Source organism: Camelina sativa, chromosome 5 (genome assembly GCF_000633955.1).
Source record: "Camelina sativa cultivar DH55 chromosome 5, Cs, whole genome shotgun sequence".
Classification (NCBI taxonomy): Eukaryota; Viridiplantae; Streptophyta; class Magnoliopsida; order Brassicales; family Brassicaceae; genus Camelina; species Camelina sativa.
Window position 1 is genome coordinate 633,397 of NC_025689.1, and position 20,604 is coordinate 654,000.

Genomic DNA, 20,604 nt, shown 5'->3' on the forward strand with positions numbered 1-20,604 from the left:
AAATCTAGGACTCAACTCTAAAATGAATCATCTTGTGGGAATGGGCCTTGTTTGTAGATATGAACACAAAAGCATGTGGGCTTCTTCTTAACTTTGAGCCTCATTCAGACCCATGCCATCTAAGATATTTTTTAGTAGAGCCAGCGAACAAAAGTCAAACCCCAAGAGAGAGAGAGGCAGGCAAAAGCAAAAACAAAAAAGAAAGACAAATCATAATCATAAATACAACAAGAGACAGAGAGGTCAAACTTGAAAATGCATCTCACAATTCCCCAAGTAGGACCCCAAACGAAGTCAAGTGCCCATGCCGAGAAGATTCCAATTACATACGACCAAATTTTCGAATTTAATTTTTCTTCCACTCTTTTGAAAACGAAGTTACACAAAAACGTTACTTTTTGGACGTTTCAGTGTTAAATTAAAATCAATCAGTCGAATATCTGACGAATCGCCGCCTTTATCTCATCGGCCGATCCCAAATTGCAGTCATCTTCCATCTGACGACAATTTTTTAACAATAAAGTTTTAATCTTTTCAACAATGTCGGCGATTTTGGAAAAATGGGTTTGATTAAAGTACCTTGAGGTTGAAGGAATAAGAGACAGATGTATTGGTTGGAGATGTGATGTTGAGGTGAAGAACAGTGAATCCGAGTTTCTCTAGCAAAATGATTGATCTTAGAAGCTGCCCTTGTTTCCTAGTGCATTGAACTTTGAGATTTACGTGACTCTCTATCACTGTGGCCTCGATTTTTGTTAGTCTGTTTGTTTCTTCTTCTTCTTCTTTACTCGCAGGCAACTTGTTCGACGATATGTCTCTGAGAGTGTTGTTGTTGTTGTTTTCTTCTTCTGGATTATGTTCTTTACTATCAGTACTCTGTTGAGTTGACTTTTGGGCTTCAAGGGCTTGCAAGTGTTGCTCGAGGATCTTTACGAAGTCTATTGCTCCTCCTACTATTGACGCTTGGTCTCCCTATTCAAAAACAACAAAATGGAGTTGGACATTGCTATAAAGGTTGAAACTTTGATCTGTGGGTTTTGTTTTATACCCTTTGGATGTATGAAGATGGAATGAGGGAGCGGAGTGAGTTGAGATGAACGTTCATTTGGCGTCTGCGGTTTCGTTCAACCGCAATGTGTGTCATCCTTTGACTCTCCATCTCTTCTATGTTTTTTGTTGGTTTTGTTCTCCTTCTCTTTCTCCTTTCTCTAGTCATTGATGTTACCATGTTGTTGTTCTTCCGTTTGCGTCTTGGATTCGTATTTTGAAGTGGGTTGAACGGAAGTTCTTGGCCTGAGATGGCTTCACTGACTCCTTCCAAATATGAGTTGTGATAGTAGTGGTTGTTAGTTTCAGAATGGATCGGTGAGTGGAACTCTGGAACTTCATGTGGGAGGTAGTTTTCGAGTTCCCAATTAGGCTTTTCGAGTGTCTGGAGAGATAGTAGTGCTAGAAAGTTTGGTTCTTTGATGGACAGAAACGAAGATGGTTCTTCACTTTGTTGTAGCATTTGTAGAAATGGAATTGTTGTATCTTGCAGCAAGCTTGGAGTTGACAATTGTTCTTCCTCAAAGGCAAAGCTTTGATGATCTTCTACAGATCCTTGAACTTGTAGGCTTCTTCTTACATTCACTTTTTGATCCAAAGACTGCAAGAAAAGAAAGAAAATAAACAGAGGAAGCAGATACCAACCAAAGTGAGTGAGAGAGGAAGTGAGATTTAAAAGAGTGGTTAAATTCTGCTGTGGGTTTTGGTTAGTGGGTCAGTGTAGAGAAACAAAATTAGAATGAAAAATGGAATGTTTCAAAGAGAGGGAAACAGTTGAGTGCAGATTTGTTAGTGTTTTCGGTATAACAAACATACACAGCATTGAATGCAACCATTGTGGACTCTTTTGGAAGGAGTAAATGCAAAGTCCACATCCTTTGATTACAGAATCAATAGTTGAAAAGAAAGAAGAAAACCAAAAACGTTCCAAATTGAGATAAGATACATTACACAATGGTTTTGTCCTTGAATACTCCTCTCCATTTGAATAGCTGATCAGCTCTTTATTTTTTTTCTCTCCTCTAGGACAATGATGGGAAATAAATAAATGTGAGGCGTTTAATGAAGTAAAAACAAGAAACTTATGTAGTCACAGTCTTGTTATGAAGAAGCTTAAGCTGTTAGCTTTATATAGAAGAGGGGTCTTAAACTGCTATGAAGATGTAGAAGAGAAATTGGGAAATTGAAAATGATATATGAAAGAGAAAGGAAAGAAAAACAAAGAGGTAAAGAGATGAAGCCAGATGTTTGTTTTGAGGACGAAAGATGAGTTGGTGAGAGGGCTGAGCAGAGCAAGAAGAGGAGAGAGGGAGAGAGGGAAAGTCTCTGACAGAAGAAAGGTCCCTCAAAGAAACATTATTGGCTGTGGCAGTTTTGTCTGGCAGCGAAGACAGACAATTGTGGGGACTTCTGTTAACACACGGAAGATGAAGAAGATGAACAAGCAGAAGAGAGTTTCCATTGATTTGTGTTTTCACATTAAAAAGCTTTTTTAACTTTTGTTACAACCCAATAGATAAGAAAAAATTTAATCTTTTGAAGTCTCTGTGTTCACTCAGTCATGATCAATACCTTAACCCGTGAATTGTGGCTTCTTATCTGTTAAACATGCAAGTGTCGATGCCTTGGCTTTAGGGGTACTAACCAGTGTTTTGCCTGTAAATATCTTTGGGTTTTTCATCTGATTTGTAATTTGGCTTTAGGTAAGAATCCCTTTTTTGTCCCTTACTTCTTTGCATATTTACAGGATTCCAAAGAAACTAAGGTTTGTCACCGATCAAATCCCAAATGTTTATCTCTTTAAGAACACAGATTCGATCTTAATAAGTTCACAACACAAGAAGAAACCTTATCCATGTTCTCAGTTGTGGCCTCTGTTTATCTCACATGGTAAGTCTAACACAGCCAAAACAAGATCCAACACAAATTACCCAGATAACACGAATAAATTTGTCTGCATTACGTAGATCTCGTTCATACTACTGTAATAAGAACTAGAACCGCCTACCAAAGTAAACAAACAAAAAAGGTTCAACTTTTATATGAGTATTTATTTGAAGAACGCCTTTAGAGACCTAATCAACAAATTAGGGGGTTTGGAGATTTCATCTTTGTGTGTACTTGTTGATGTAACTTAAAAGCTCTGGTTACTTGCTCTCAGGACAAACATGACCCACTAGTGACGTATCAATTAAACCCCCCCTAACAATCAGTCAGATTCTGCTTCTAACACTACCACAAGCCCTCTGACTCCTAGGAAGATAATGAATCTTAAATGAAGGCAGACCTAATCTCAGAAAAGTTAAGATGACGTATCAGTTCTAAGCAGTTGTGTCCTTTCACCCTTTTTGAAACAAGGACAAAAAGTTTCTTCCTTGAAGAGGAATAATGCTTACTTGTGCACAACCAAACGATCATGACTTATAACTATAAAGCAAAAGAACCAAGCAAGTGGAAAAAGGTAGAAACTTTATTAATATTATTGTTAATGAGAATGCTGATACAAAAACCCCTCATCAGATCTTGCTTTGCTTTTAGTTTTTAGCGCTCGATTTGTATCGTAACATGACTAATGTTATACTCCCTGCGGATGTAATCAATCACCTTGTTGAGTACCATATCTGCATCTGCTTCTGGTCTGATGTTGACATGGCAAGCCAATAGCACTTTTCCCACTGTGATTGCCCAAATGTGAAGCTCATGAACAGCCACCACTTCTTCCATTTCGAGCAAACCCTTTTCGAGTTGTGTGGCATCAATCTCTCTTGGTGTACTCTCCATCAATACTTCTAGAATGCTTCGAATCATGTTGATGGTTGTTCCCAAGACAATAACCGAAAAGACAAGCGTACAGATAAGATCCACTATCTTCAATTTAGGATTGTACCAGATGATAGCTCCTCCAATCATAACACCAACACTCTGGATGGAATCCCCAAGGACATGAAGATAAGCTCCCTGGACATTGATGTTCCTCTTTCTTTTCTCTTTTTCCGCCACTTGAGTCTTTGATTTGTCCAACAATTGCTCAGTAACATCCCCATGAGCATGGTGCTTGTCCTCTCCATGGCTATGACCATGATCATGATTATGGTGATGGGTAGTAACAGTAACCCCACCGTGATCGTGATGGTCATGACCATGGCTATGCCCATGCCCATGACTGTGACCATGATCATGCCCAAGCAGAACAGCCATGATGATGTTCACCAGTAGACCAAACGCAGAAACAAGAAACATGAGGAATCCATTAACCTCACTGGTCTCGGTAACAATCCTGATAATGGCTTCATACACCAAAATACCCGTGAGCAACCAAATGAGCTGGATAGAGACAAGAGCTCCCAAAATCTCAATCCTGAAAAACCCGTAAGTCTGCCTAGGAGTGGCTTCCCAACCAGCAGCCCACAATGAGAACAGCGAGATCGCAAAGGCAGCAACGTCAGAGAGCAAATGTGCAGCATCGGTTAGAATGGCCAAACTATTGGCTTTGATCCCACCAACAACCTCAACGCTCATGAACACTAGACACAGCACGACCGCGATACAAAGCTTACGCATAGAAGCAGAGCGTTCTGCAGCATCCCCGGAAGCATTCTTAGCATCTGAGAACCCACAGGGCGCTTCTCCACATACTTTGGTTCCCACAGTAATTCTTTCTTCACCAGATTTTACAACATTAACCTCAACAATGTGACTATGCTGAGAACCTGAAGACTCCATCTGCAAAGAGAAAACGTAAAGGGACAATGAGAAATCAACAAAACAAAGGCCTGAATGGCTCTAGAGAACTCAATAAGCAAACCACAAATCAGTTACCTCGGATGATAAGATAACGGAACCCCAACTCAAATGAACCAAAACAATAGCTTTCCGAATTCGGTAATCTGTTTCAACAAAAAAGAAAGCAAAATTATCAAGTAATAACAAATCAGAGGACTAGTACATGTATACCACAACTAGTAGAGAGCTACAGAAGGAGGAACTCTTCAAGCAAAACACAAACGAAGGAACTTTAAAAAAACAAACTAGTCAACGGTTTCACACCATATAATAATCATCAGAAGTTAAGAGTCAAAAGCCAAAAATAATACAGATATCGAATCAAGTTTGACACCCAATAAATAAACAAACAACAGTAAAAGAGAATCAAAAGTGTCCCAATCAGACCAATTCCAGATGTCAGATGTCAGAAAGTGAAGAATCTACAAACCCTAACACGATTCAGAATGACACGATTCATAATGCATCACCAAATACTGATTCAAGTTCGACACAACAATAAAAAATCCAAACTTCCCCAGCAAAAGACCAATTCCAAATTTTTTAAAAAGTCAGATTTTGAGGAAAACACCAAACCCTAAAAAAAAAAAAAAGTGGGCTTGCCGCGTGGGTGAGGAAGACGAAGGGTTCAGAAAGCAGCTCCAACAATTGAAAACAAAAAACCCTAGCTAACACAAAGCCTAAGTAAAACAGAGAGAGAAAGAGACTCACCAGGAGAGAGAGATGAGAGATTCAAGTTAGGGAATTGAAGATTCTCTGTGCAGGGTTAGAGGCGGCGAAAAGGAGAAAGCTTTATTTTTTAAAAAAGGAAAAAACTTCGAGGGGGGGAGCACCGATTACATGAGAGATCCACCCACCTAACCCCTTTTTTATTTTTATTTTTGGGTCCGCTTTCTCTCTTATCTCCTCCGGCAGATCTCTCTCAAAGTGTCTATCGAATCTCTGTGGTTCCATATTGGATCTTTTCCTTTCCCTTTCACGGTAATAATGAGGAACACGTGGCCGAAATCTATGGACCGGTAATATTTGCTGTCTTTTTACCAATTTATTTCTTCATTCAATGATTGGTTCTCTTACCGGCCAACTGTTGAACCGCTAACCAATCCAAATTATGATTGACCGGTTCGGAGAGGCGGTTTAGCCCAATGATTGATTTGGTTATGGTTTTTAACATAACGAACTCCTCATTTATCAGAGTTGTATATATACAAAAGTTACTCTCAGAAGTAGCCAATCAAGAAACAAAAAAAGCACACTAAAGAAAAACAAATCTAAATAAGTTTCGTTTCTATTGTAATGAAACTAACAAAAGAAATCGAGTGATAAAACTTATAAAAACTTTTTTTTGTTGAGCTGTTTCAGGCTTTAGTAGACGAGTCTGAATTGACGGCACGCACGAACTGGCCTTTCACTCGTGGACGTTGTTCAGCTAGCTTCTTCCTGCTCTGGTATCGAACCTGTATATCCATTGAATCAGTTCGTTCCTGTGTATTTGATTCGGATTCTGTTTATGACAATCAAAGCTTGTTGTGTGTGTCTCTTACCTTTTTATCAAAGCATCGATCTTTCCTCTTTAACCTGAATTTCATCAGTGCAGCTTCTCTTTGACTCCGACTCCAACGTTGTTGTGCACTTTCTTCTTCCTTTGGCTTTTTCTCTGTGCTGCTACTTTGTCCTGCTCTCCCCTCATCTGTGTTGCATGTGCTTTGAGATCCAACTTCTGCTTCCTTGCTAGCTTTCAAACGACTTGATTCTACTACTGGAACTGGAGAATCTTGCGGATTTTGAACTTGATTTGTAACTGCAGACGGAATAACTTGGTGAGGGATGCTTAACTCGTTCTGTCCGGTTATGCTTGATGATCCTATATTCTCCTGGTTGCTGCTCGTTGTGGCGCTTCCTTGATCAGATCTCACTTTTCTTAACTTTTCATGTGATTCTGTTGGTGTCTTTGGCTCACCTGAACTACTCGCCTCTAAACCGACCACTGCTTTCTCTGCTGCCTTGTTATTCTCAAATCTGCAAGTTAACAAGTAAAGTTGTTTCATTAAAACACTCATCAAAAAGATTGGAGGCATTCTATTTTTCGAGCAAGGAAACACACTGACCTTAAGAAAGCTGATGCGTCAGATAGACTAAGCTTTTGATGCTTGCTTTCATCTTGGTTCTCAAAACTAACAGAGCAAGATCTTTTCAGAGAGAGTCCAAGCTCGGGACCAGCACACGCGTCAGGACTGTTTTCTTCATAGATACTCTCAGGCCGTTTGTCGATTCCACCAATCAAATCCATTGTCACATCAAAAGATTCAGGCTTTTTCTCATTTCTACAAGAATCCTTAACCTCGTCCCTTTCATCCAGTGATTTGGCATTATCCAGAACCTTGTTGTGACCGTTATAGCTGATAGCCTGCATAAATTTGCATGTACACAATATCAGCTTCTTGTGAAATGCAATAAACAAAAGCTCTGGAAAAGTGACAATACAATACAATCTCAAGTTAAAAAGACTTCAGAGTCCAGCCACAACTCATACAAAATCTAATCATACACATATATCACGTAACCAAGACAGTGGTAACATCTATATACCTGAGCACCACTTCCTTGGTCGGAATGATATCTGGAATCAGCACTAGTTTCATCAGTATCTTCAAGGTTCTGCTGTGAAGTTGGTAAACTTTGAGCATGAGCCGTAGGATCATCACGCAACTGATTCAACACCAAAAACACACAATTAAGTCTTTCAAACTACAAACAGAAGGAAACGAACTTCAAAACACCAAAAAAGGAAAAAAATATCTTACAGTAAGTCGTCTCCAAACATGTTGCCATAGATTTTTCAACTCGTTTTTCCTCATGGGTTTAATAAGATAATCAGCAGCACCTCTCAGCATACATTTTAACACCATTTTTATCGAATCTTGCGAAGACATCACTATTCATTTCAACCAAAATAAAGCATATGAGAACACACAAAAATAAAAAAAAATAAACTCAAAAAGAGGCGTTTTTATAAGGCATAAAGGACTAAGGGGATCACCATCGTACTTATGACAGGAATGTTCTTGCAAGGTTCATGCTCCATACACAAAGCAAGTAGAGCAAAACCAGATATAGAAGGCAAATCCAGCTCTGTTAGTACAAGATCAATGTTATGTGACTTCTCCTTAAGTATATCCCAAGCAGCTAAACCATCAGAAACAGCTACAACTGTATCAAATCAAAACAAGCAAGATCGAGTTTTTTTAGTTCCACAGGTCAAACATATTCAAAAATCAATCAAGGCATACAAAGAAAGAAGCAAACTTTAAGATAAAACGAAATGAAGAAAAGATGAATAGACCTTTGTAACAGCATTTACGAAGAAGGGCAGTGATGATTTGACGAGTTGAATCATCAGATTCAACTAACAAAACCCTAAGAACAGTTTTAGGCAAATACTTCTCCCACTGAACAACTTCAGATGACTTGACTCTGTTGTTCTTAATCGTATCCATACCATCATCACTACTTAAAACCACAATCTCCCCCATCGAATCAGAGCTCAAAACAAACAGGACAAACAAAGAAAAAAAACAGAACTCGGTAACAACAACAAAAGTCAAAACAAAGCAAACGAAACGAGACTCGAGATTAATAACAGATCTTGGAGAGAGAGAGAGATAGAGAGAGAAAATATCAGAGAAGATGTTGAAGATGAAGAAGAAGAAAAAAAGAAACTCTTTTTTTTTAAATGGTATCTTTGGATCAGAACCACGAAAAAAAATATCTAACAATCAAAGAAGAAGGAAGGAAGGAAGAAGACTTGTAGAGAAAGAGAAATAAACAAATAGAGAAATCTAATTAACGGTGAGAAATAAAGGGCGGGCCTTCACTGAGCTGACGTGGCTTAATATGAGCCATTGTTTTGATTTTCTCTGTATCGCGGCTGATTCGGTGGAGGTGGTCCTCCTCTCTCTCTCCTCTGCTTCTCAGGTCCACATTTACACGTGTCATTTACCTGGTTCCTCTACGGAAGTGAAGATATTCGCCTGAGTAATCATCTCGTGGTCACGCGCTTGACACGTGTTTTTCTATTTTCTTTTCTGTGGCTCAGTATTGATCTCTTTGGTTGGATTTAATAAAACTTTAAAGTACAAGAGATTTTTATTTTTTTTCCTTCTAGCCTCCCATGTATCATTCAAATTGGATGGCCTTTTTTTTTTCTCTTTTTTCCATAAAGCAAATTATATATCATATTTAACTTTTCAACTAGGAATTAACAATTTGGTTGCTTTATAGTTTATATATTAAATGCCACTAGCTTTATTAAAATTAAATTTTTGTAGTGGCCGCGTAAATTTGGAAATGGAAAACGGAATGATATTTTTTTTTATTAAATAAATTTTCTGTGGATATCAAAAGGAGTTCTAGAACCATCTATAAAATACTAAAAATTTAAAGTCCTATCAAATCCTTTAAAATCTAAGTTTAATACCCCCCTCTAAAACTTTGCTTTGCGTAGACAAAAATAAATTGTCCCATCATTAAATTAATAAGAGAAAAATATCTTCCGATCTATATGATTAGGACAGTACGTAATAAATAATGTAAACATATTCTTGCGTGTTTACATATCTAAGGCTATAAGCTTTTTATGGCCAACTTAGTTACACATATGTCAATAATGGGCTTTAGAATCATTTAGGCCTTATATTTTTTAAAAAAATAGCCCAACAATTTTGTATACTTCGGCTCTTAACAAATTTTGTCTTTTTGGTGAAAATGAAACCTGAGTCTGAATTTTACATAATGTTTTTGTTTCACAAGTCTGACCATATTTTATTTTATTGGTAGTTTCACTCATCATGCAATGTTGTTGCATAGTAATACTCAATTCCAAATACATTTTTTTGGGTCCAGTTTCCCTTTATACATTGCAGACAAAGACGACTTCCATGTGTCTGTCTATTCTGCTACAAGTGTCACATAAGTTTTTTTTTTTAAATGTTTTGGTTATATAACTGTTTTGGTTACTAGGAAAAAAACAAGAGTTGGGTATATTTTAAAATAATACTAGTAGTAGTCATGAAATATTATCCATAGAGAGGGATGAAAAAGAAGATAGATCCGTTTATTCCAACGGTCTTTTGACCGGTACTTTTTTGTCTTCATAAGATCCCCTTTGGAATCCAAAGATAACATAATCATCATTTTTACTGAGAACCCCTTTAAAAGCAAAATGAAATGATCATACCATTTCAAAATTTAATTGTTTTTTATAAAAAGTTTCAATTTTTTAAATATATTCAAAAAAGTAGTAGAAAATTCTAGCTAGGTGAAAGCGAAGGATGAACGGATTTTGAGTTTCACTTTCCCTAGAACGAACCAACTGATTAATTAAATAAATAATGAACAAATATTACTAAGAAGAAGCAATGTGACTGAATTATAACAATTTCAAGAATTACATATGTGAAAAGAAAAAAGAAAAAAAGGGATTTCTAAGGCTTATCCGAAGCTTAGAAATCCAGTTTGGGTTCAAAAGAAGACATAAAACATTTCTTCTGAACCTGAAAAATAAATCCCCAAATGAATGTAATAATCTGATGATGATGCTTTCTGCATCCATCCATGTTTTTTTTTTCCTTCTTCTAAGAATCTAAAAAAGGCAACCAATGCCTTCTCTTGATTCTTTAACCTAAAATGCAATATGAATCTTGAAATAACCAACAAAAAAAAAAAGAATGTGATATGATTGTTTCCTTCTTCTTCCTTCCTTCCTCCTTCTCCTAAGTAGTAGTACTAATTAAGATTCTAGACTCCTAAGACCGATGAATGAATGTTTCTAGCAACGTTGTTGGAGAGATTGATGATGAGTTAGTGTACACTGAAGTTTATCCCTTGCTCTGGCTATTGTAGTAGTAGTAGTACTGAATCAATCTTCTATCTTGATGGTTGATGTTGTAATTGCTTCATGGCCATCTTTGGTGCTGCTTGTTTCAGCTGCTGCTGCTGCATTCTTTGTCGCTGTAGTAATAACTACTCTTTTTGTTGCTGCTGTCGTTGCAGCTAGATAATACGCAACAAAACATTAGAATCAAGCATGATTCAAAACAATGTGTCCAATGGTTTTTCAATTAAGATTTTTGAGTTGTGAAATCAAACCTGAGGTGGAAGTTGTAGAGGATGGTGATGAAGTTGATGGCAATGATAGAGCTAGAGAGGTTGGGAGGGAGAGGACTGGAGGCGGAGGCTGCTGCTGAGAGCTGAATTGCTGCTGAGAACTAAAGTGTTGCTGGTGAGGCAAGTAAGGATATTGCAGCAGAGGAGGAGGTGGTGGTGCAGTGTACTGAAAGCTGAAACCTTGATGATGTTGAGCTTGAGCTTGAGCTTGATTGCTACTTTGTGCTGCGTTGTATTGAGCATAGAATGGATAATAGCCATGGTACATTCCTGTTGATCCTGATGATGGATGTCCCACATATGGTGAAAACTGTTGTCCTCCATAGAGATGATGATTGTAGTAGTTCTGCAAACCAAAAAAAACACATACATAAGAACTTCAAAGATTAATTAGTGAAATGGAAACAAGTTACATTGTGAGAGATCTATGAAAGTAACTAACCATTGGGTACATTCCCTCTTGAGAATAGCCAGCAAATCTGCAGAAGAAGATACACAAACATTCATTTTAGGCCTTACTACACACATTAACAAGAATCGATTGTTATTGATGTGATGATATTAGGCTTACCCGTAAGCAGCAGGGTAAGGAAATGGGAATTGACCAGTGTGTTGTTGTTGTTGTTGGTGCTGATGAACAAAAGCAGAGGAAGAAGAAGAGGCTCGAAACTGAGGAGAAGGAGCAACTAATCCTACTCCTGATCCTGGTGATCTGAATCTCCCTGCTCCTGCAAATCAAAGTTTCTTTATTAAATCAATACTTGACTCTTTCACGTGTTAATCAAGTAACAAGATCCAAAAAGATCAGATTTTTTTCAATCACCCTAAAGCTAGCAGTTTCCATTGCATTCTAGAGAAAGAGAGAGAGAGAGTTAAAAAAAAAAAACCATGTCTAGGAGAAGTAGGAGGACGAGGTTTCTGAGCACCAAGACAAGCGAGGTTACAATTAGCTCTTCTTCCATCAATCACAGGATTCATATTCTGACAAGCTCTCATGGCTGCTTCAGCATCCTTAAACGTCACCTGATCAAATCAAAACCACAGCCGTTAGTAAAAAAAAAAAGGTAAAAACTTTAACAAAAGAAACGTAGAAGAAGAAAGAAGAAACACATACAAATCCATATCCTTTGGATCTTCCAGTGTTCTTGTCAGTAATGACAACAGCTTCAACAATGTCACCAAACTGTTCAAAGTAACGCCTCATTGTATCTCTCTGCGTCTCCCAGGCTAATCCTCCCACGAAGATTTTCGTCAACTTGGTATCGTTCGTACTACCACTACTATTATTATGATTACCTTCCATCTGAAACTGTCTCTGTTGAGCCATCTGATTGCTTTTTCCCCAATTCACAAACCCTAAAAAATTTCACATGAAAGTTTCAATCTTTCTCTCTCTCTCTATGGCTTTCTTAACCCAAACACCCAAAAATCTTTAAAAACTGAACTTTACCACTCCTCAGTAAAACAAAAACGATTCACAGAATACGAAACAAAATAAAAGAAAGATGAAAACTTTGGACCTAAAAGAGTGAAACAATAGAGAAAGAGCAAAAAAACCTCTGTTTTGGTTGATTGAAGGAAAAGAAAAGGGGGAGAGAAACCAATGGAGGAAGACAAGAAAGCTGCTAGTGGGAACCCACGACGACGAGACGACAATGGAGCCCTATAGAGAGAAGAGAGAAGAGAGAGAGGACCAATTGAAATATTGAGGAAAAGCCAGAGACCCCAATTTTACCTTTTTCGCTGTATTTATATACTATGCGTTGATAATATCTGTTTAATCTTTGTGTTGGGTCCGCTGCATAAAAAAAACCATTTGCTTCGCTGTCTTCAACCTCCCTCTCTTGAAGTCTACAAAATTCTCGATTTATAAAAATTCTTATTTTATTTAACTTTGACCGTTCCTCTCTAAGGATAAATAAAAATAAGGGTGAAAAAAAGTTTTTAAATTTCTCCCCAGTTTTACACTATAGAAAGGTATAATGTATATGTATAAATTATGTAATTTCTTGGTTTATTTTGAATTAATTTGCACATGTATAATGTAATATACTATGAAGTATAAAGAATGAATTTTTTATGGGTCTTGACTTTCTGGCACAAGCTTCTAAATACTCTCTCTTTTTTTGAATTTTTTGGATAGTTTGTATTTTTTTCAAATTTATCAAAAAAAAAGAATGAGATAATTATAATTGTAGTAGGGCAGACCTGGTTTTTTTTTAACACAGAAGCCAGGTTGTCTTCCTCAAAACATTTGCAGAATATTTTTTTTTTTTTCATTTTAATTAGCTTGTCTTTTAATAAAGTTTGGTAGTACAAGTTTCTTTTTTATTCGATCAGAGCCGTCAAATATGTATCATCATCTGTCACTATTTACATACTATTAAGTACTAACGGTAATTGTGGAAATGTATGCATTTTTTTTTTTGTTTCCATATTATACTATAGTCTAAAATATTTTGTTAACGAATGATCGATGTGTCTACCAATCATTAGCCGTTTTTTTTAGCCGTTTTCTCTCAACTAAAAGCATTATATTATGGAAAAAAAAAAAAAGACGAAAAGATTTTGCTAAAATTAGTGGCAAGACCTATAAAGTCCTAAATACCATTGTTAGTGGAAAAAACATGCAAAGCTTCATCAGACAAGTCGAAAAAATCAAAGTATCGATTATTACATAGTTAGACAACTATATTAAGTTAGTATATAGGTATTGTGGTTTGTACGTGATTCGTGAACCATTGTAGCTGAATATATCAACAACACATGCATATTGTCAGAACACGGTGTAAAAGTCAATTTAACATTCGAAAAATTTGGTAGACCAAAACTTTATTCTTTTCCTTAACAACAACTAATCAATCAAGTGACCTGTAGGCTGTATATATGGGATCCATATATATATGGCATGAGTTATAATTTACAAATCCTCTCTTTTGATTTTGTGGCACGTCGTCTGCTAGACTAATACGTTTGGTTTTGGAATGTAGATATTTGATTTTAAATGTAGTTTTTTTAGTATAAAGAAAGTGTAGATATGAGTTCCTAATTTGATGATGGATAGTGTCGCACTGATAAATCCACATGAAGGCTGCAAGATACAGGCAGGCATGCACATGTTAATGCTCAGCCACTTTCCAAACATTAGTATAAGAAAAAAAATTCTAAGTTTATATTTTTTTCTCAACTTGCACAAGAACCACCGTTGGATAAATCTCACTTTTTCATCCAACGGTGTAAGATGACAAGACTTAACCACGCGTACGTGGTCCCGCGTGCATGGGATCATTGATCTCAGTGATGGTTTTATACTGTTTACCAAAAAAAAAAAAAGAAGAGGGTTTACTTAATTGACGCGTGACGTGTCCAGCGATTTTGTTTCCTTAAAGTCTGAAATCCGTTAGAACGCTGTTTGATTGGGTTTTTTGTGTGTCGTGTCCGTGGCGTTATGAACGTGACAGCGAATCATACGGATTCCGTTATTTTGACCGTCAACGTTTCTCATTTGCCACGTGGTGGAATATTCGTTGGCAGCAAATGGGACTTTAGTAAAAAAGGAGATATCATTTACATTAAAAAAAAAGGAAAATATATTATAATACTTTTTAATATTATTACGATCGTGTCCTTGAAAAGAGATAAGATAGCAAGGCTCTCTCTGTGGGCTTTTTTAAGTCCATGTCTGTGAAGCCCATTATTACACTTTATTTACGCTGTTTTAAATTTTAACCTATGTGTGTGCACGTATCACACTAGGCCCAATCGTCCAAGACTCATTATAAGTTTAATTAAAAATTTCAGGTTTACTTTAACCTCCAACTGAATTGAATAGTAAATTCGGGTTGTAAATTTTATATGTTAAGGTTGATAGAACAAAATAATAATTAGTAATTAAGTGTAGCTCAGTAGTAGTAGGTAGTTTTTTGTTAACATTAATTGGTTATAATAGCTTTCAATATGTTTCAACAAAATATAAGTACAATGAAAAAATATCTTGTAACTTTGATACTAACGCATTCAGATATATATATCTAACATGTGCCTAACTCTATAAGTTGAACGATATCGACTTCCATGAAAATGTACATCCTGATTTCCAAATCAATAACGATTCACGCAGCTTAACCAAAATTAGCAGACCGCTGTGTCCTGTCTTAGGTCGCTTAGCTATACAAAAGATTGCTATATTTTGCAGTCTATAGGGACACAATCATCACGAAGAGACAAATCTAATGTAACTATCGATTGGGTGAATGCGTCATATAAAAGGCTGATGAAAACATTATACTATAGCTTTTGAATATCAATATCTGAAATGCATGCTTTGCAATGCATAATGTATGTATGAATGTATTAAAAAAGGACAAATTTTACAGCAATTTGACCATGCATGGTTCAAAACTAGAATTAAAATAATCGTATTAGCTAATTATTTTATTTTAAAAAGATACGCACCTGATCCTGTCATGCATGTAATTAATTAGATACGTGTTCGTCAATAGATACCAGTGAGTAGAAGAGCACAAATATAAGACGACAAAGATTACATTAAAAATCTAACAATGATTCGGAATCGGATTTCCAAGCAGCATCACCAACCAGCAAAATTTGAAAGGTAATGAGATTTAGTTGAAATCAAAACCTTAATGTGACAAGTGTCATGTATAATAATTTACATTGAATATACATAAATACAACATACTGTAACTGAAATTTTTGATAAAATAACATTCATACAAAGAAAGAAAATAAAAATCGATAATTGTTAGAACACGGGTTTTCACCTTTTTGTTATTTTACCTTTGAGTTAATGTGGGTTTGGGACCTTTGGGTAAACTATATATATACAGTATAACGAAATAGAAAATATAACTATTCTGATATCCTAGAATATTTAAGCGACAAGCGTGTATGCTTTAAAAGTCTAAATTTCGGTTTACAATACGAAGTTAATCGTAGAAAATAGTTGAAAAACATAAAGTTTTCTCTTTTGCATTTTGAGCGAATAAGAAACAAATTGCGCTTGAAAGAAGACCCTTTTTAATACGAAGTTAATCGTAGAAAATAGTTATACTTCATATTGTTAGACGAGATACTGGAATATTTACGACCGTATCTTTTTTTTTGGTTGCCGGCTCTTAACGACAATATCTTAATAAAAGAATATTATCGTTTCAGGCGACGGTAGGTCTTAGCTACGTACGTATATGCTTTGAGATGATTACATTATAAAATGACAGATCACCCATCAATTACCCCCCTCCCCATACGATTAGGCGGTCATCCTACTTATTTCGTGTATGTGTGTTGTGTCTTTGGGTTTACCCTATAAATTATACAAATTTGGGTGGTCCTCTCTAATAAAATGCCATTAATCAACAAAATTCACAAACCTAAGGAGAAAAACGTTATTCATTTTCATAATCATCATGTTACGTTAATGTCTGTGGCTTTTTATGTCTTTTGTATTCATGTTTATATTTTATAGATATCTTCCCATGCATGTCTACATGATCTTGAGATAGACGTATACCAAATTTAAATTCATATTATGCATACTGCTTGTACATAGACACGGTGTACGTCTTAATTCTAATTGTTACATGATGAAGGGTCAAATTAAAGGCCTCATAAGAATACATATTGAATAGTTTTTTTTCTTCTAGTTAATGCATTATCGCAACGAGAATATTTCAAGAAATATGTAGCTAGATATTTTGGTCGGGTTAGAAAAGGTAAATAAAATACATACTTTAAAAAAGTTTTAACTAATTGATATTTTTTCGTACTATACAATTTTAAAATATAAGAATACATTACCTTCAGAAAACTTCTCAAGCTCTGAGGCAAAGCTTATAAAAATTTTAGGTTAATTTTGGGCAGCAGCTCCTCTTGCTTCTTCTGGTACAGCTTACGGATATTTCCTATGAAAAAACAGAAAATCTCGACATTAACCTGATCAACTAGCTAGAGAGTTGGAAGTTGGTCAATATATTTACTCCTCTTCCATAGTAAATGGTGTTTCGAATGCTTTAAAGGACCAGTCGAAAACGATTTAAACTAATTAACGTCTTTGGTTTTGATTAAAGGCAACGTCCCAAGCTGTAACTAAACACTCCTACTTCAAAGACAACAAAAAAATTGTTAAACAAAACAATATACAAAGACTATCGTGAAAGAGTCCAAAATCAATGGAACTACAAAATTGCCCCTCGCCATTAAAAGAAAACGGGGCGTAGAGTCATATGACGTCTCACCATTAGGCTTAACAAATTTTGACGAAAATTCACCAAACTAAGATTGCTTCCCATGCAAACTTTCTATTACTTCTAGAGAGTTTCCAAATTCAAGTATTTATTATTTTAACACAAAACTGCCATCAGTAGTTCCTTTCATTATATATCATCCATCACCAATTATATATCTTTTACAAAAAAAAAAAAAACAATAATTACTCTGTAGACTTTAATATATTCAGTAATATACTATATATAAAAAATATAACTAAACTAATTGTAATTTTGTGTATAACTATAAGTTTTCAGAAATTAAGAGCTGAAAATTTAATTACCAATTTACACATTAATTTATATATCATCTACGAGATATATCTATAACAATAAAGGTTAGAATATGTATGACCTAAATAATACAGCAGAAAATCATAGTTTGGATTATAAATATTATGGTCTGGAATTGAAAGACAAAAAAAAAAAGTTGTGTAATCAAGTAAAATGAATATATTGGGGGCGTTGATACAATTACACGGGCGCGCGCGTGTCGCTGAGAACGTACAGATATGTATATTAGCATGCATGTGACAGTTTTATGACATCGATTTGTAAACCAATAATTGACAATAAGCGTCAATGAAACTTTGAACACAAAAAAAAAGCGTCAATGAAACTACAGTTCTTCACGTGCCCATGGGGAGAAAACACCAACACTATTACTATATACGTATGCCCCCAAAACTTACGTGAACCCACGCATATATTCTGCCATAATGTTAAATTTTGTAAAATAACGAATTAATAGATCATGATATAATGATATCTTGGTGACTGTGGTGTAATGGTAGAAATTTTAAATAATTTATAAAAAACAATTTATAAAAAAAACCAAACTAGTTATATTAGTGTTGTATCCAATTGGATCACTATCTGAATTTAAACTTATGTTAGATGTTGACATCTAGATGGAATTAGACTATAAAGACCAAAAACGGAAAGTACGAATAATAATGCATGATACCTTAAAAATTATTTGGTTAGTGAATTTCAATGGATTAAAAACTCCATTAAAATAATATGTTATATATATATATATAATCATTGGTTTATTTTTAATTGATGCATGTGTTGTTAACTCTGTGATTTTTAAATACAAATAAAATCAAGCTTTATTCAATATTAAAAGATTTCGAATTAGAATTTAGTTAATGGATAGAAAGAAAAAAAAACAAGTTAGGATACATAAACTCAAAAACCAATTTGCATCTTGTTATTTGAACAGATTCATATTAAACAAATTATTGGACTCCCCACCTTACATCCTTCTGTGTATGTTCACTTAGCTTCTCCATGCCAAAATTAATATGGAGCCCAGAAACATCAATTTTTTTCTAAATCTTACTTTTAAACGGTACGTTGTTGATGATACGGGTTGGCATGATGCTAATGGTATATCAACACCCACAATGGAAAAAACGTGTACTAAATATTATACAAGTCTACAAAGACAAAATTCTTTTATGCAATTCTTCTGCGCATAAGTAAATATTATACAAGCATGCTTTAATTTAGTGAGCGGTATAAATAAAAAAAAAAAAAAAAATTCAAACATGCATAAGTTTCAAAAATATTTATCATATCTTCAAAAAATATTATTTTCTTAAGTACCAGTTTTTATATTTATCTTCAGAACTTATAAGAAGTTATATTTAAAATAGAAACAACCTGTATAAAACAAAATTATAAAAATATACGAATTAATTGTATTGGCTACTAGAAAGAATCAATATAATAGTTGACCTGTAAAATTCTACAGGTCCTTATAGTAGTAGTTAGAAATTTTGTATTTTCAAAGCGCAACGCAACCAATAAAAACATGGACTTATAAAAGACAAACACACACAAAAATAAAGTTGGGTGCAATGTCACTAATCAAGCTAAAAAATAATGATTTGAAGCATGGAATTCCGGAATCGCAACAAAATGATTCTGTGTTTAGACAATAGTAGAAAGGTCTCTTAACTAATCTTAAATAAAGTCTTAGTTCCAACCACATTAACACTAGCTCCTTACCTCCATTAATTTTGTTTTATTAATTACGTTTCTACACAATAAGTATATATATGTACTTACACATGTACATTTCTACAGCGTAAGTTTTTGACGTCATCGTTACCTTTCCTTAGTCTCACCTTTATATAGTGATCTCTAACAGAACGTAACAACAAACTGCTTCGGATCAAAAAAATGATCAAAAACAAAACTATTTGGAATATAGAATAAAATATAATACAAGAATCGATGGGATATTGAGTTGGACACAATATAAAGAACAATATTATCTATGTTTTTGTAAAACAGATTAGATGTTGCAAAACTTGATTTTATTACAAAAACTTAGAAAAGAAACACACAACACGCACTTTGACCGTTCTATATATTACAGTATTATTTACATGCTATGACTACAAAATTATATCGAACGATCGAGCAAACATTCTAATAATAAATAAATGTAACTCAAGAGGTTTCCAATAGCTAATAAAAATGAAACGGTTATTAATCCTATTTGAACACTATGAGTCATTACCCGACTCCACTATCTTTCGAACACCAAATAATCTACGTTTAGGGGGCATTATATCCCACTTTCTTCGGAAGATAGTTTCCCATATATATAACATACACACACAACACACAATTATAAATATATGTACTGTGTATAACCCTTCGTCACATCCGGAAAAACACTCCTTGTCACATCAACTTTTTTTTTAGTAATTATCAACCTTTTCGTTTACAAATAACAAAAAACTTTTATAGTGAAACGTTTGTTTATTTATCGATGAAAAGCCACATCTTCCGGAGGGAAACTTTTTTAACACACCCTATTTCGACTTCATTTTTTCATATACAGTGTGTGCTCGTTAACCTCGTTTTTATATACCTAAAGAGATTATAAGGGGAAAAAGAGAGAAGAAGACGAAGAGGTATTATTTACTACTAAGTTGTGTGGGTTGTTAATTTGTTTAAAGGGAGCTTTTCTATAGAAATTTTAAGGTCAAGGGTCATCGTTACGATGTGGGCTTGCTTCCTACAATCTAGTTGCCTTATGGGGCCTACTCTTCCTTCTTCTGATTACTACATCACCTTTTTTTTTGATCCGACAACTATATATCCCTTTTAATGTTTCTTTTTTCTTTTCTTCTTTACAGTAATTCTTAACTCGTTGTAAATGTAAAATATACAATATGAAAATATATAATAAATAGATCAAGATGGATTTTTAATAAGCTTTAGTGTACCTTTTTCGGTAGTGTTTAGGTGGATGATTTCATAGTTTTAGATATTATGGAATAAACAGATGAACATATAA

General features: G+C 34.9%; 4 protein-coding genes across 5 annotated transcripts; all 4 read right to left on the bottom strand.

The window, feature by feature from the left end:
• Window positions 306–2,657, bottom strand: LOC104784626 (transcription factor bHLH70-like). The gene is made up of 4 exons (XM_010509663.2): window positions 1,999–2,657; window positions 1,049–1,648; window positions 580–972; window positions 306–497 (listed from the first exon to the last, which is right to left on the bottom strand). The coding sequence occupies exons 1-4, from the start codon at window positions 2,029–2,031 to the stop codon at window positions 429–431; spliced, it is 1,095 nt and encodes a 364-aa protein (XP_010507965.1). The 5' UTR covers window positions 2,032–2,657; the 3' UTR covers window positions 306–428.
• On the bottom strand, window positions 3,500–5,782 carry LOC104784628 (metal tolerance protein 1). The gene is made up of 3 exons (XM_010509668.1): window positions 5,542–5,782; window positions 4,867–4,934; window positions 3,500–4,770 (listed from the first exon to the last, which is right to left on the bottom strand). Exon 3 carries the CDS (start codon window positions 4,768–4,770, stop codon window positions 3,589–3,591), a length of 1,182 nt encoding a protein of 393 aa, XP_010507970.1. The 5' UTR covers window positions 4,867–4,934; window positions 5,542–5,782; the 3' UTR covers window positions 3,500–3,588.
• Window positions 5,946–8,533, bottom strand: LOC104784629 (two-component response regulator-like APRR9). Of its 2 annotated transcripts, XM_010509669.2 has the most exons (7): window positions 8,174–8,533; window positions 7,879–8,040; window positions 7,635–7,765; window positions 7,420–7,539; window positions 6,939–7,237; window positions 6,375–6,849; window positions 5,946–6,287 (listed from the first exon to the last, which is right to left on the bottom strand). In XM_010509669.2, the coding sequence occupies exons 1-7, from the start codon at window positions 8,361–8,363 to the stop codon at window positions 6,189–6,191; spliced, it is 1,476 nt and encodes a 491-aa protein (XP_010507971.1). In that variant the 5' UTR covers window positions 8,364–8,533; the 3' UTR covers window positions 5,946–6,188. The 2 variants fall into 2 exon arrangements, with proteins under 2 accessions (XP_010507971.1, XP_010507972.1); XM_010509670.2 differs by lacking the exon at window positions 8,174–8,533 and having other exon boundaries at window positions 5,992–6,287; window positions 7,871–7,961.
• LOC104784630 (probable RNA-binding protein ARP1) lies at window positions 10,240–12,727 on the bottom strand. Its single transcript, XM_010509671.2, has 6 exons — window positions 12,110–12,727; window positions 11,883–12,018; window positions 11,567–11,723; window positions 11,438–11,474; window positions 10,978–11,341; window positions 10,240–10,881 (listed from the first exon to the last, which is right to left on the bottom strand). Exons 1-6 carry the CDS (start codon window positions 12,320–12,322, stop codon window positions 10,748–10,750), a joined length of 1,041 nt encoding a protein of 346 aa, XP_010507973.1. The 5' UTR covers window positions 12,323–12,727; the 3' UTR covers window positions 10,240–10,747.